The 17,015-nt window shown below is 38.1% G+C and overlaps 1 protein-coding gene across 2 annotated transcripts in view; it reads left to right on the top strand.

The window, feature by feature from the left end:
- The window catches only part of LOC149211948 (Ribosomal protein L25/Gln-tRNA synthetase, anti-codon-binding domain-containing protein), a 136,136-nt gene that overhangs the window by 48,026 nt on the left and 71,095 nt on the right, over positions 1 to 17,015 (top strand). For both annotated transcript variants that reach the window (XM_089391631.1, XM_089391630.1), the window contains one exon: positions 9,201 to 9,330. In XM_089391631.1, coding sequence (XP_089247757.1) covers positions 9,201 to 9,330 — 130 coding nt within the window. The remainder of the gene's footprint in view (positions 1 to 9,200; positions 9,331 to 17,015) is intronic.

Genomic DNA, 17,015 nt, shown 5'->3' with positions numbered 1-17,015 from the left:
AATGTTAAAGCAACAACTTGTCTCATCTGTTGAGCGGAAAATGGTGCTGCAAGGAAGAGCTGGAGAACATCTTGTGGAATGTCAATGGTTCTAGATTCCTGAATAGCAAGGTGCATATGGCCACCTGTTAACTAAAGGAGATGTTTTATTAATCATGTGCAGCTAATTGCCTCGTAACATGTAGAAACACCACCTCCTACTGCCATCAGCGGGTTTGAATGAAATGGTTTGGAATCAAAGTACATATTGATTGCCACATTTGTAATAAATATCCTAACCCAAAATTTGTATCTAAAAATAACAACAAATGTTGTAGCAATTCCAGAAGATGCCCATATATGTTTTTGGGAAGTGCTGCTTATATTTCTTCTTGGAACAAATAAATACATCACAAGTCAGAGAGTTACATCAATAAACATCTAGGCTAGAAAAGCAAGCATCTGTGTCTGTGCACCAAGAGAAAGGGATGCAACATCATGATGAAAGACATTAAGTTTGACTTTCACAAGTAATGCCAACTCCAACTTAAAACTACCCAATTCCCCTAAGCTAAAAGCCGAAAGATCCTCTTAAGAGGTGCATATATAACCAATAGCAAGTAGTCCCTAATTTTCGAATTGTCTACCATGAGGGAACCTTCCCATGAGTGTGGTGCAGTGAAGAAGAAGTGCTACTTAGCCTAAAACTATGACCAAAACACCATGGCAACCCAACAACATCCAAAAGAAGCATCCCACTGTTTCGTCTTTGCCACATAGAACTTAAGAAACTTCTGTCACACCATTTTTATGAAGTCTAACTCTACATTGAATAGCCAAACCTTGCTACAACGGAAGCCTCCATTTAGGGCATTGTTTATATATTTGGATGGTAGAGTGCCCCCATTTATCATTCTAGGGAAGACAATGTGTAGTCCATCACTTTGGAAGCATTGTGCTTTCCCTTATGTATTATGAAGTTGGTGTACTTCTGGGACAAGCTTGGAGTGATTGAGAATGTTTCCCTTGGTTAAAGGGAGAGTTGATGTTGTAGCAGCTATAGGCCTGGATTGCTCCCTTAGGTCATGTGGTTTGACCAGGAAACCATGGTTTATCGTTTGGGAGATTGGCCTTATAAGCATCAAAGCCTGGATTGCTCCCTTGGTCATGGTGTTTGACTTGGAAGCCATGGAGTTTGGCTAGGGAGGTTGGCTCAGTAAGCATCAAGCCTAGATTACTCCCTTGGTCATGGAGTTTGACCTGACTCATTGAGCGTCAAGGCCTGGATTGCTCTATTGGTCATGGATTTTGACCATATTGCCATGGGGTTTGGCTGGTGGGTTGAGCTTGTGCCTTATAGCATCAGACATGTGTTTACCATTCAATGACATATGACGACATGTGGGAATGGTAAATGGGCCCCGAGATTCACCATGGGTCAGGTGGGGTTCCTGGCATATCTCCAAGTGATGACTTGTTGCGTTGGTGACCCTAGGACTAGTGGGTGACTAGTTCCTCCTTTGATGCTGATGCAGGGATGCCTTCCTCATGGTTCTGGTATTGAACATGAGGTGGATGGATTCATCAACACAACTATGGTCATTCAATCAGCACAAGAAAACATCTAAGGAAGTCATTGTGAATACCTCCCTAGCTAAGAGGGAGTGTTTGATTTTTGTAGTTATGGTTAGTCTTCATAATTGGTCTTAGCCCTCCAAAATAAAAAGAAATTACAAATATGAATTGTGTCCCAAGTCAGCTCCAAAAGAAATAAAATTTGAAATTTTCGAATTGTGAATTTGGCTTTCAAAAATGTAAGTTAGGCTCCTCCATAAGCTGATGTCGGCTTGGCCCAACAAACACACCACTTGGGCCACTGTTGATCACTATAAATAGACCATTCGTCCTCCCCATTTGGGAAAAGTATTTTTGATCATAAAGATATCTTAGGTAGAATTTCGAGCTTATCTGAGGCAGTACACGAGGACAAATTTGAGGCAGAGCTAGAAGGACGAATCTGAAGCAGACCGAGATTTCAGGAGGCTGAATTTGTCTCTATTTGACCAGGTTTGACTTGGGTTTGGTTAATAGTCAATTTGAGCTTGTTTTTGACTGGGAAATCAGATTATATCTCTTGTTGAAATGGACAAATTCTCTAAGAAGGTTGCTGGGTTTTTCCCCTGGTTTGGGGTTTTGTCAGGTTAAAATACTTGTTTCTCTTGTTTGGCTATATTTTTATGATCCTACTAGCATTTTTATTTCTACTGTTGAAGATCTTTTGTGTACTTGCTTTATGATGAATCTGAACACAAACAAGATTAACATAAGAAATCATATGAAGTAATTATCAGCTTATAAGACCTTTGAAAAATTAACAATATGGCTTTGTTTCTCTTGTGCTCTCCCTAGGATCAGACAACCAGGGTCTGTCAGTGTTGGCCACTCGACAAAGATTATCATCTGCCAGTGCATTGGCCCCTCCACAAGTGTTTTTGAATCTGATGAGCAGCTTGTATCACAGTTCTCCCAAAAGTCCTCCACAACCAGCTCTAGTCTCAGCTCCAATAGGCCTTGACATCCTCCCCTTTGTTTCTTGCTTTGAGATTTTCTTGTACTTGCACCTTCATTTATCTTTGGTCTTTGCTAGATTTTTAGCTTTTAACTAGACACTTTCAAGTTTCTTCTTTGTTTTTTATGCATTCAATATTGTTTTAGGAATTGCTTTTGCACTCCCATATTATATTTACCCTGGATGTACTCTTAGAGTCCCATTTACTTACTTTTGTGGTCATTTGTTGGACATTAACAAAGTGTTCTCATCTCATCTTATCTATATCTGCATTTCTATTTTATTGTTATAGTCAAGTTTTAGCCAATGCAATCACAATGGCAACATTCACTCTGTTGCTCTTTAATTGTACTTGGTCATTTGTTGGACATTAATAAAACGATCTCATCTCATCTCATCTCATCTATCTCTCTTTTGTTGTTATAGTCAAGTTTTCCCTAATGCAATCACAATGGCAACATTCTCTGTGTTGCTTTTTTTATTGTTATGATTTTCCATATATATTTTGAAAATGGTAGTGTTGGTATCACTCATTGGCTAACAAGTGTCATTAACTTCAGAACTTATCTTACATTTTCTACACATTTATAATGCATGTATAAGTGACTTAATGTGTTTGTGCATGCATGTATGGATGTTTGTGCAATTCGATATTAATTATTTAAATTTTAAAAAAATTGATAGAGATTGTTATGAATAAATAGGAAATAATGTAAATGATAATAATTAATAATGATTAGTTAACTAGTAATTAGGTTGAAGAGTCATGTCTAAATGAGACATGACTCTCCATGAAGAGGCCCTACATAATATATAAGCAGACCTCTCGATCTCATTGTATCATCATCTTAATCACACATTTTATATATAATATTTGTATCCTCATGGATATCTTTATATTCCAAGTATTTTGGAGTAATTAATCTGAAGAAGAAACTTTGTTCGCTTCATTTGGTATCGAAGCAGTTCGATCCTGTGGCTGCTTCACCGCTGCACAGAGCCATGCTCTCCCGTCCAGGCCTTTGGCCACCAAGGTTTCATCAACATTGTTGTCGTCAAGTTTGAAGCGTTTCGCTACAAAAAGTTGTAGTTTCTCCTTATCACCAATCAGGCCTTTGGCCATTAAAAAAAATAAAAATAAAAATAAATTATTAAAATAAAAAACAAAATACAAAAAAGAAAAAGAAAAATAGTTATATAAAAGAACAAATATTTAATAAAAAATAACAAGGATTATAAAAAAGGGGTTATAAATCTTACAACAATATATTTATATAGTTGTATAAATATAAAAAAAAATAATAGAGACAACTATATAAAAATAAAAATAAAAGAGAGGCAACTATAAAAAAGTGATTACAATTCGGTTGCCCAATAAAAGTTTTAGAATTTTCTAATTTCATAGCAACTCGAAAATTCGCCGCCAATGTCACTGCGAAGAAATCAAAGAAAAAAATAAAATTGTTCTGCAAAACGATCCCACCCAGCTGCAATATCCATCGAACCTCCACCCCAAAGTTGTTCCCTCACCCATCTATTCGGCCCTGTCCTTGTCCGCTGCAACTCCCGACATCGACTTCCGCCATAACATTCGTCGTCCCAGTCCTATCGAGCCACCGTCCAACTGGAATTCCATGCCATCGTTTTTCTTCCACACCATCATTATCCATTCCCTCTGATTCTCCCTCCACTGCATCTGTTTTTTTTAACCAACGGACACCCTGCCCTGTCATCTTAACGCTTGTCTCCACCCTTGTGTGCCGTGTCAAACATTTATTGCAATCAATCGCCGTTTGACACCATATGCGGGCCATCCAAACCCTCCGCACCGTTCGAACTAGCACTTGACCTCACTCGACCCCGTTGACTGTTATGTTCCAACCTCCGCACCATTTCGAACCGACATGTGACTCATTCCATTCGTTAATGTTGGTTGTTGGGTGATATTTAAAAGTTAATAATTATAATTATATAAATTATAATTTAACTATATTATATATTATATAGTGTAAAAAAATAAAAAAATAAAATTATATATATATATATATTTAAGGAAAAAACTCAAAAACAAAGGGAGTTAAACTTAAAAAAAAAGAAAGTTCAAGTCATTAAAAGTTCAAGTTTTGAATTAGGAAAAGGGTTATTTGAAGTTATCCAATATTTGAAGGGTATTAATATTAAGGGAAGGGTGAAACTGAAGAAAGTTCACCTTGAGAAGCAAAATGGAGCCTAATAAGGAAATGGAGGCCACAAGATTCCCAGAAACCTTACCCAGAGACGGTAAAGCACTATTTAACTTTAAGGGAGCTCTCGCAGGAAAAGATGCTATTATTTCTATTTATCCCGTAGAAGATAAAAAATATATAACACCTAAAATCGCAAACCATTTAGTGATCCCAGAGTCAAATATAACCGAAAAATTAGACTTTCTTGGCAATAAAAAATCTGACATAGCCAATTTACAGTTAAACATTGAAGATTATACATTTGTATCGCAATTCTCAGTTCAAACCCTAATCACCCTGGATGGAAATGGTAGGATCTGTTATCTTAATTACGGAGAAAAAGTTTCTAACATTTTCTTACAAGAAGAAGAAAATGACACTTCAAGATGTTACACTGAAGCCAAATTCAGTAACGCTAGAAGATATATCAAATATTTCAAAAGTAATTTCTCAAGAAGGTAAAAAAGTATTACAAAATATGCAAAATGAAATTGACAAAATCACTGCTGATAGAAATGAAGTCTTGTGACTTAAGGATCATAGTGAAAAATTACTAACACAAATTAAGAAGCTTAAAAATGACAAAAAGTCATTAACGGATAAGTTAGAGCAACTTAATCAAGAAGTATTGTAGTCTCCAGATGTAACAGTCCAGGTTGAAGAGAAGGGAATTAATACTGAACCCGTGAATAGCAAAACTAAAGAAGAGGATCAATCAGTGGAAGAAAAAATACATTCACATGTTACAATCCAGATAATGAAAATTCCAAATGAAGATTATGTACCTAACTCAAAAACTGTAGTACCAGAAGGAAATCAAAAAATTTCCACACACCTAATAAGGGGAAGTCAAACCAAAAAGGTTCCCTATCGACATCCGAATCATGAGAGTAGACAACTCAACCAAGCTACGTATCAGGACCAGAAACAATAAACTGATGTTCCACAATAAACTGATGTTCCAGAGAATAGTGATGTAACCTCAATCCAGTCCTATGATGACAAGTCGTTACAAAATTCCAGTGATCAGAATATTCCACAAAAGATTAATCTAGGATGGTCTGATCCCTTCTCAGTGCGACAATTTTGTTTGTCACTTAGAAGATCATATCAACTTGTATTGACGAAGATGACTGTGTCAAAACGAGAAGACATTCGAAACTGAAAAAGAGATCAAGCCTTTTTCATCGACAAGCTTTGAGGACGAAGCTTTTTGAGGAGGAAGACAATGTTATGAATAAATATATAGGAAATAATGTAAATGATAATAATTAATAATGATTAGTTAACTAGTAATTAGGTTGAAGAGTCATGTCTAAATGAGACATGACTCTCCATGAAGAGGCACCTGCATAGTATATAAGCAGACCTCTCGATCTCATTGTATCATCATCTTATTCACACATTTTATATATAATATTTGTATCCTCATGGATATCTTTATATTCTAAGTGTTCTAGAGTAATTAATTTGAAGAAGGAACTTTGTTCGCTTCAGAGATTGGCATTGTTGTATGAACCAATGAATGCCTACAACAGTAGGAGAGTAGCCTTAGTAGGATAATTGCCTCAGAAATTTCTTGCCATTACCTGGTACTTGAAGGGTCACTAATCCCATCTGATATTTGAAAGCATTTAGCTTTATCCATGTCTTGTGATGATGCTTTCCACTATTCTATCATCACAAACTCACAATTATCTATGGCGTGCTGGTGTCTATGGACATTCTGAACAGAAAATCCAATGTTGTGTTTTTACGCTTTAGAGGGACCTACACTTATAGGGATGGTACCAATCACTGTATAAATCGTTGAGACCTGGCCTCTGAATGTCTATTTTGGTATCAATCTTTTAGGATGAAACAAGGTTGCACGAAATGGGGAAATGGGTACGAGTTTCCGAAACGGGAACCGATATGAAACGCAACCTCCCCAAATTTTGGAAATGGGGAAATGCGAATATATATATATATATATATATATATATATATATATATATATATTAGGACATTTAAGAAATATGTGCAATCATAAAGCATATATGATACATTCTAATTTATTACATTTTGATAAAATTGTCAGTTGTCAATGCATAAACTATAAGTCTCTAAATTGACATCACATTTACTCATGAATGATCACATAATGAAAATAGAAATATCCAAAATCAGCCACGAGAAATTTCTAATTTCTTGTCTCGTGCTTGATTGGGAGTCTCCTCCTACATAGTCAAACGACCTTAGTGCTCTTGATTAAATACAAGTTTCCTACCCTAGTACCCTACATGCTCTTGATTATTGGGAGTCTCCCCTACATAGAGGGCTTGGTTCTCTTGATTAAATACAAGTTCCATACCCTAGTACATGATAAAAGCCAATGGAAACATCGCAATCTCCCCAATCCTGAAATCCTGAAAAACAGATAAGTCTGGTGGATTTTGTGTGAAATCTAAAATTATACTTTCTCCATGTGAAATCCAATGAGGGCGAAACCACTCTCAAACATCTTGAGTCATTTCATGGTAATGTTAAAAATTTAAGTAAAAGGATGAAAATGAAAAATAAAGGAGAATATGAAAAATAAAGTAGGATGAAAATGAAAAATAAAGGAGAATATGAAAAATAAAAGAGAATATCACTTTTACTTTAAGAATTTAACATTACCATGAACTGCATATGCCTCGAACTCCCTGATGAACTGCATATCAACACTAGGGCAAAAGTTCAATTTTATAACTTTAGACAGGCATCTAGAAGCAACTAGAAGTCACTAGGATAACGTAAAAAAAAACACGTAAAAAAAAACACAAGTAAAATGCTGAAACGTGAATTGTACGGCCGTGAAACACGTTTCCGGCTGTACTGGCCATGTTTCAGTTTCGTGAAACGTGGCAGTACGGCCTGAAACACGTTTCATGGCCGTACCACACGCGTTTCAGCGTTTCGTACTCGTTTCCGTACGGAAACGCCCTCCTGCCCTACGTTTCCTGCAACATAGGAAGATGTCCAAATTTACATTCGCAGTACAATTATTTGATTCCTTAAGATGTAAAACAAATGCCAACAACTTACCAGTGTTTCAGCTTTGTATAAATAGAAAATACCGGTGTACAGAAGCATTAAGAAAAACCCTTCCTAATTCGTTTCTAATCGGTCTCGGATGATTTCATCTTAATGATTTAGTTTCTACTCTAATGCTACAACTGTCTATACATTTCAGAATATTAGTTTGTGCGCATTTTAGTATATTGATGATATTTTTGAACCTTTATGTTCATGTATTCACTGTGAGATCCTGTTCATTTTCAGATATGCTAAATTCATGGAAATTAAGGTTGTTTTATTTATGGGAAAATACTTTAGCTTTACCCAAATCTACAGCAGTTCTACAGCAGTTTTACTTTTTCTTTTTCTTGGCTTCTAATAGTTATGGTTATTCTAAGTTTTCTGAATCAGAGCATGTTGCACAAGATGTGCCCTTAATTGAATATTTCTGGCTTGCCATGGCTGAGATTTAGGTTATCCTAGCTTGACCTTTCAAAACTTTTATTCATAATATGTTTAAATGTTATTAATTACATAAATGACCTTTGGTGTTTTATGATGTTCATAATTTCTTATATATGTAAACTTATAGGCAACACTTTCTAAATAACCACAGTTACACGGAAGTATTTCAGTGGGCAGTTATGGTTCTATTGTTCTCATGTTGTGGTTAAGATTGTATAGGATATTTTTATTCTTTTTGGTGTTCCATTAGTTATCTCTATTTTAAAACTACTTACCGTGAAAAGAAAGTCTTTTTTGCACAATTTTTATTGACTACTTTAGTATGGGCTTCAGAGTTAAAGACCTTCCACTTTTTCAGAGAGTTTCTGGCTCTGCCAATTGCTTGGTTGAATAGTGAAAGAAATTTTCTTGGATTGCTGATTTGCTTTCCTTGTGGTCTACAGAAAAAGGAAAAAACAACTCTTTAGCTACATTCTTTGGTCTGTACAATATGTTGACATGAACTTTGCGCTAAGGTGGCATGCTCTTGTTTTGGGACACCTGTAGCTTTGTGGCAGCCATGGCATGTGTGCTTTCTGTTTTCATACTTCCATCTCTTGGAGATTCCTTGTTGACTTGCTCATTGTTTCCAATCGCGGTTGTTCAACTGTCCAGTTGGGCCTTCTTGGTCATCCATGAATAATAATATGGTTTCTCTCTGTTTCAGTAAATGTGTTATTTCTCTTTTCAAGATCTGGTGGTATTTAATGTTTTTGATGATATACATCGCTTTGGATCTCTATCAATATTTGCTATGACGAGCAACAGCTGGTTGTACATGCTAAAATTTGTCTTCAAATATCTATGCCATCTATCTTTTCACAGTTATGAAAAGTCTTGATTCAATATAGCTAATAATCAGGTCAAATTGTGATTGGCCAGATTCACATTAATAGAGCCACCGATGAAATTGTTAATGTCACATTCATTCGAGCCCCTCCACATGCTCTGCTGAAGGTTGATGTGCCACTTTTGTATAGAGGAGCAGATGCATGCCCAGGAATTAGGAAAGGTATTATTCTTGTGATTTGGCTATATATTTTTATTATCCTTTACGTCACATAATCATACATAGAGGGAGGGCTAAGTTAAAAAGCACGGCACATGGTAAATATATATGGATAGAAAGCATGAAATGAATAAGAAATTGAACGAAGATATTTAGGTTCGGATTGAGATTTGGGCCAAAATTAGCTTCAGATACACTTGAAGGACAAGAGCAAGAGCTTCTGTTTGAAATTGAATGATTACAATTTAAAGAGAGATAATCCACGATAACTTATTATTGAAGTACATTCTAGTGTTATTGGGTTGAAGGAAAATTGTGATTTTTAGGACATCCAATCGTAGGTAGTTCCATTTGGAGTGTGGTATCCATTGTTTCATAATCATTGAACAAGAAATCTGTGTTATAGTGATAGTGCCTCACTGCCTGTTACTGGCTTTGCATTCTATACCCCATTTCATCCCAAGTTGGGATGAATAGTCGTGGCGATTAGCTTCTTACTTGCAATTTGAAACATTTTTGCCATGTTTCCATATCTACTGGTATACTATGTTCTCTGAAATTCCCATAGTAATGGGTGGTGGGATGATGCCCTATAGCCCATTTCTATATGCCTATGCCTACTTGCCTGTCTATATGGTTGGATGGTAATGGGTGGTGGCATCGTATATGATGGATGGATTAATGAACACTGACCAACAGAAAGGAAATATTTCTGGCTGAGTGTGATATATATATATTGGATCGATTCATTCACCTTACTCCTGGATATCAATGGTATCTTGTACCTTTGATAGACAAGGTGGATTGCTTATTTTCATTATCTCCTCTACATTGGCTAAAATCTGCTTGATCAATAACTTGACACTTCACATTTTTATGTTTCGGCCGCTGGTCATTCATGTGGTCACCGATGTTTCTAGCTAATAGTGTACCGTAGTAGCAAGATTAGAATATGAGTACAAAATCAAATACAATTTGGTATGGAAAAAAACGTAGCAAAAAAATTCATTATGGCTATGATATAGAAGTATTCATCTCATAGATATGATAATGTGCATTTTCTTCCAACTTTCAGCCTCAACAACATGCAACAAATCAGAAAAATAAATCATTCTTTGAAAATTTGCAATTTAGTTCATATTTATAGGTTTTTTTTCCTTCTTTTATAGATCTAAAAAAATATTCTTCAGGCTTTGCAGCTTTTTTTTTAATTGATCTATAGGTATAAAAGACTTGAAGTATATTATCAAAAATAGTCAAAAATAAGTTGATCATACTGTGCAGAAAATTCACTGAATTTTGTACTGCTGTCAAATTTCCATACATCAGAGGTGAATATGACTGAATCTTGCTACCATGGAGGGTACCCTACTGTTGGACAAGTATTCAATACATACAGGCCATGGCAAACCATGAAAAACCAGTGCTTATCAAAAGTCTCCAATGATTTTACAGTAGCCTTATCCTGTTGTATCTTCTTAATTTTTGCATTTTCTGAAGCTTTTTGCTCCTTCTAATATGCATAGTGTTCAGTTAAGTAGGGTATTCCACGACCCCAACCAATGTGGCTACTTGAGGCATTTTTTTTTTGTTGGCTTGAGCCATGGGTGATATGAACCTTGAATTTCATGTTTTACATATTACTTCATAACACGGTGAACGCCAATTGAGCTGCCCCCCGTGGGCTCACTTGAGGCAATTTTATTAATGCGAAAGAAAATATTTTACATAAGAGAGTTCTCACATCAATTATAAGTCATGACCCTCCATGTTTTTTAAATAAAGATCATGGATCAATTGGGTGTTTGTTGAGAAATCATAAAGTATGTAGATTAGGGTAGATTTCTCTTCCATGGTAATTGCTTGTGAATGTTTGTTGGCTTCATATTAAATATCAGATGGGTTTAGTGACCCTTCAATGGTAACTAATCCCACCTGATAACATATCGTGATCGTTGGATCACAATGTAACTAATGTATACTAAAGAAACACACTTTTACCTAATAGACACATTAGATCAAGTTGAACTTAACTAACTCCTAAGTGTTTAAATCTCCTAACACGTAGAGAGTTGGGATTTGGTTAAAATTGTTACCCACCACCAATGGGCGACCCCTATAGGAGAAATTTTCTCCTAGATTCGTCTTCAGCAGGTAGCCAACAGCTCGTTGCAGCCACCAGATAGCTCGATGCGTCACCATTCTCTACCACCTGAGCCAACCATTATGGGCGAGGTAGCTCGATGCACCACCATTCTCCGCCACCTTAGCCAACCATTATGTACCCTCACCCATTTGTTATGATCGTATGTTTGAAGGTGGCCCTTCCAACCTGAAAGGTATGACTTTTCATTATGTGATTGGGTGTAAATGCATGCTTTCCTTGGACATATATGGACATGAATTAGTGGGGGGATTCAGTGAAAAGAATGGGATTGGAATGTACCCTTGTTCCAACTTGTTGGTTAAACTTGTATCCTAGTCCCGTAGAATCTCTTCTATTCACTACTAGCTTTAGGAGCGACACTACATGAGAAGCCCTGATTTTGGTTGTGTGGTCCTGCTTCTCGACACCATATATCTCACTCCTCTCCTTTTATTATAACCCCTTTTCACACACTTCCCATTTGGGTCCACATTTGTTCATTGGGTCTGTTGTCACACAGAATGTCTAGGCATTGTGAGAACGACTCAAATTGGGGGTTGTTACCCTGATCCCCAATCTCTCCAGTTAAGCTGTCTCCCTACACTAGACTAAGGGGGGTAGACCCTACAAAAATGAAATGAAGGACCAGTTGGGAACCAACCAATTTGGGAGACACTGTTGAGCGACCAAATACTTGTTTATATCTAGAAAGACTTAAATGATTCAATTTAGACAATTGATACTAGTGCCTTGTGGAGTCAACTATCTTGTCAAGAAATTTAGGACCAAGTACAGGATGAACAACTGCTGCTAAGAAAATGTTATGATGAAAAGAGATGCAAGATACAATTAGCAAAGGGAAGAGTGAGTAGTCTTGAGGTAAGATCATTTAAGGTTCAAATACTTAGCATTGATTAACTTTATGACAATAGTACTTAATGAAATAAAGAGACAATCTTATACAAGACAAAGTGCCAAATATCTCAAGTGCCAATAAGATACACAAGATAACCAAGATGACCACAAGATATATGCTCTTAAAGAAAGATCACTAATATGCCAAAAATTTATAATAACCACAAGCCAATAATGACATTAATGTCAAGAAAGAGATCTAGAGCATTTATCCAGTATATGCTTCAATGACAATTCTTCAATAAAATTATCAACGCTCCCTTTAGACAATTAGGATTCTTCCAAGATAATGCCAATGACAATTAGATTCAAACCATTCAATTATCTTCAGATTACTCAATATTATGCAAATGGAGTAAATCACCTTCAATGCTACTTAGCTCAAAGAGAATTATATTTCAATGCAATTACCATTCACAAATCAAGACACTAGAAATGCTTTAGAAAGATAAATATCGACTATTCCCAACTTAATGTTTTTTACGGCAGCAAGCTTATACATGTGATTTTGAAGTAGGAAATCAAAAGACAACAGACACTTAGACTCAAAATCCAAAATCCAAAAAACCACTAAAATTTGCTGATGTAATCTATGCAAACAACTGCCCTTACAAATGAAACAAAAGCACTTATTTTCAGAGATGATATCTATGACAACAATTATGTTTTCAGAGACAATAAGAGCACCAAAAAAGAAAAAGATTTATGACAACAAAGAAATGCTTGCTGCAAACAAATATATCAGTCCTCTGAAAACTTGTGATAGTCACCTTCACAATGATGTTAAAACACTTAATTTTCAAAAGTTGTTTTTTAAGACAGCAGTAAGAAAAACTTTAGGACAACAACAAACAAATGTTATGACAACAACAATATGACAATAAAAACAATAAGCTATCAAATGCTATCTTTATGCCAAAAATTTACCGAAAATTTTCCAAACTTACCCACATGAATTATCAAAAATTTTCAGCTTGTTATGATGTGATTTCTAGAATTACATCAGATCTGATATACTTATTATAGTCAACAATTAAAATATGAAATAGGCTTAATGATGGATGCCCAACTCAAGAAATTAATTCTTTAATGTATTAGACAACTTAGGAATTGATTTTAGGCTAACCCACATGAAATTTTGCCACTATTATATTTCAGACTTCAGAAACAGAGTTATTCAGAGACAACAGTCACCAAAAAATGTAGATCTGGGCCAAATTTTTGATACCCATCAAACATAAGTGACTTATTAATGTATTTACCAATTTTTTTTTAGTTAATTTCAAATTTCTTAGATGTGTTTTTCACCACTTAGATGTGTTTAGAGATCAAACTCTTAGGCCCAATGCCTTGAAGATCACTTGCCCAAGTTGCCAAAAATTTTTTGATTCTTGAAACACAAATTTTTCCAATTTTTCTGCAAAAGACCACCAATGATCAACTTCAGAAAATTTAAATATTCAGATCAGAAATGGAACAAGGGGAAGAATCTAGGGCTAATGAGGGCTAGCACTGTTGATTTGTGGTAGCATCGAATGTGCTCTAGCCACGAAATTTGGTGGAGAGGTTGGGGCACATGAGATCTCGAATATCCAGAAAGGGTTTGGTCAGATTCTAAACAGTTTAGGAGATATTAAAATAATTAATATTTTTAATGGAGTCCTTAAGTCTAAACTTAGGGAAATTAAAATATTAATGTGGATTAATATAAAACTGTGTTAGAATGGTCCAAAAGACATGGATCAAGCCAGATCTAATCTTAGCCGTCAATTAGGGACTTAATCTCGATCGTTGATATGTCAACGAGAAAAGTATAAGAGGAGGCTTGAGGGTCTCTTGGAGATTACACCAGATGATCAATGATTCTATTCTCTAGAGTGGGGTTTGCTAAGAGAGATAGAATCAGTAATCAGAGTTGCAGCTGAGGGGCATTGAGTACAGAGAGGTAGAGAGGTAGAGATAGTGCTGGGAGATCAGCGCAAGAGCCAGAGGGAGTGACGCAGTAGCAGCCAGGGCTCACGCAGGTCCACGTAGAGGCAGCCAGGAGCTGCACAGTGCTCCAAAGAGGCCAACGTTGCTGACGCAGAGGGCTAGAAGGCTGACGCAGGGCTTCCTGAGGCTCACGCAGGGCTATTCAGGGAAACACAGGGCCAACGCTGAGCAGAGAGAGGCTGATGCAGTCCAGAGAGGCAGACACTGGGCTTCTGGGGCAGATTGGACCTGAGGAGTTGCCAGAGAGTTTATCCGGGGTTTCAGCTAGGACATTTGTCTCAGACTGAGAGGTACTACTGCTAAGGGCATTCTCTGTTGGGTAAGCCAGATTTGGCACCCAGATTGTACTTTGAAATTGCTTAATAAGAAAACCCTCAAATAGCTACACCGGTTTTCTCGCATTAGGTTTTTTTCGACATTGGTCCAAAAATAACGGTGTCATTTGGTGTGCTTGTTTTTGTTTCCTTTAGTTGATGATCTGTAATATGTTGAGCATGCACTAGTGTTTATTTTCAATATTTACATTATAAATAACTTGTTAAGTAATGGAATAAGTAGGTAGGAATAAATCAGTAAAGTGCATGGAGGGTTTCTAATTGGTAGACTTAGAAACTTCAACATGGTATCAAAGTGTGGTGAGAACTGAGGACATTAGCTGAGCGGAGCAACAGCAACAGAAAACAACTGTCCCGAGTGACAGAAGCTGTTCCTAGCAGAGTAGCAGCAAAGGAAGGGTGATGCAGTGCCTACGTCATCAAGGGTGAGCCAGGAAGAGGCAATGCAGAGGCTGAGGGAGGCAAGGGCAGACTCACGCAGAGGCTAGGAGAGCTGACACAGTCGGCTAAGGAGGCTGAGTTGTTGGTGCCGGGATTGCATAGAGCCTAGGGGCTCTCACCTTAAGATTGCTGGGGTTTTAGGAGGCTGCGGGTACGTTGCAGAGTGGAGTTGGTGAGGTACTGTAGTCAGAACAATACCTGACAGGGCAAGGCCAAGGAGGAGGGAGTTGCTACCGAGGGTTTCTAGCCGAGAAATCTGGATCAGTTGTGTGGTTGCACAGATGATCAGAGTAGGGGGCAGCTCGACATCGACAGAAGGATTTCTAGGAGGGAAATCAAGACTCAGAGGGAGTCACATCGAAAACTTCTAGGAGGGAAGTAGAAGAGCAGCATGGCACTACACGGAGTAAGAGACCAGGATAGACTGGATAGAGCCTCAAACTTTGCAGTCTAGAAGGCCAAAATCTTATTCGTATTTGACAGAAATCGTGTCAAGCACTTCGCCTTGAGGACGATAGCTATCCCAGTTGACCCATCTGATAACGACAAGTACAAGGAGGCAATGGCGAGGGCCAAGAGCATCATCCTTGACGGGGTCAAGGACCATGTAGTACCACACATAGCCGAGAAGGAAACGACATATGAGATGTGGGAGGCCCTAAAGAAATTGTACCAACATACTTGTGTGCAGAGAAGAATGTTACTAGAGAATCAGATGAGGTCATACTAGATGAAGAAGAGAGAACCGATTGACATCTTCCTCGGCGGACTGAACGAGATCCGAGATCAGTTGACTTCCATAGGGGCCACGCTGGATCAAGAGTTGATGGTGAGGACAACCTTGAATGCAGTCTCAGAAGACTGGGAGGTATTTTTACAGAGTATGCTGGGCAGAGGGAACCTTCCACCTTGGGATGAGATGTGGGCGGCTCTTCGCCAACAAGAGATCAGACGACAGACAAAGGCAGGAAGCAACAGTAAGGGGATCTGTGTCAAAAAGGAGGAGGAGGAAGATGTTGCCCTAGCATCTGAGGGAAAGCAAGAAAAACGGACGAAGGAGGATCTCTCTAAGATCAAGTGCTTCCACTGTGGGGAGCTGGGTCATTATGTCACCCAGTGTCCAAGGAAGAAGAGTAAGGGAGAGTCTTTCGAGACTAAGGCAACACCAGCAAGGGCAGAGAAGGAAGTGGAGACAAATGATGATTGTGCCATGAGTGCACACACACCACTTGAGTGGAAGTGGGGAGGCATCGAGTTGTAGTCAGATGGACTACAGGTGATGAGGGGCAGGATCCTCGAGGTACCCAGCCTCTTGGATTAGAACTTGCTATGGGAGCCGCGAAGAGGAGTAGCAGGACTGGCGGATGTAGGAAGAGATGGACGCGGATGGAGCAGCAGAGAGAGCTACAGTGCAGAATTCTCAGGAGAGCGCGAGGCTAGCAGGCTGCAGCAGTGCGAGAGGCACGGGAGTGTTGCACCAGTGAAGGATGGCACAGAGAGGTGTGCAACGGTGCGAGATGCAGGGAGTTGTTGCAGCAACACAGAGGTTAGAGAGGGAGCACTTGTCAGCGACAGAGGGAGCTTCAACATCAGGAGGGTCTCTAGCCCGACAGAGAGGTCAGAGTTGGGAGATCAGTTACTTACTTCTTAGTAAATGAGTTGCAGTGCAGTAGTGGGCAGCACGATGCAACATGATGAGAGGAGATGCAGTGCAGATGCAGCTGTGGCAGTCGCAGAGCCATGGGCAGCAACACAGATGCAGAGGGAGCTGTCTTATAGATGCAGCAGTGGCAGTGACAGAACCATGGGCAGCAGTACAAGATACAACAGTGTAGAGGATGGTGGACAACAGGCCTAGC

The sequence above is a fragment of the Pinus tabuliformis genome, chromosome 1_1 (genome assembly GCF_031772625.1).
Source record: "Pinus tabuliformis cultivar Carrire ecotype Pingquan chromosome 1_1, CPIR1, whole genome shotgun sequence".
In the NCBI taxonomy this organism is placed as follows: Eukaryota; Viridiplantae; Streptophyta; class Pinopsida; order Pinales; family Pinaceae; genus Pinus; species Pinus tabuliformis.
Note: the sequence above shows the minus strand (reverse complement) of the source record. Positions and strands in the feature narration are given on the sequence as shown.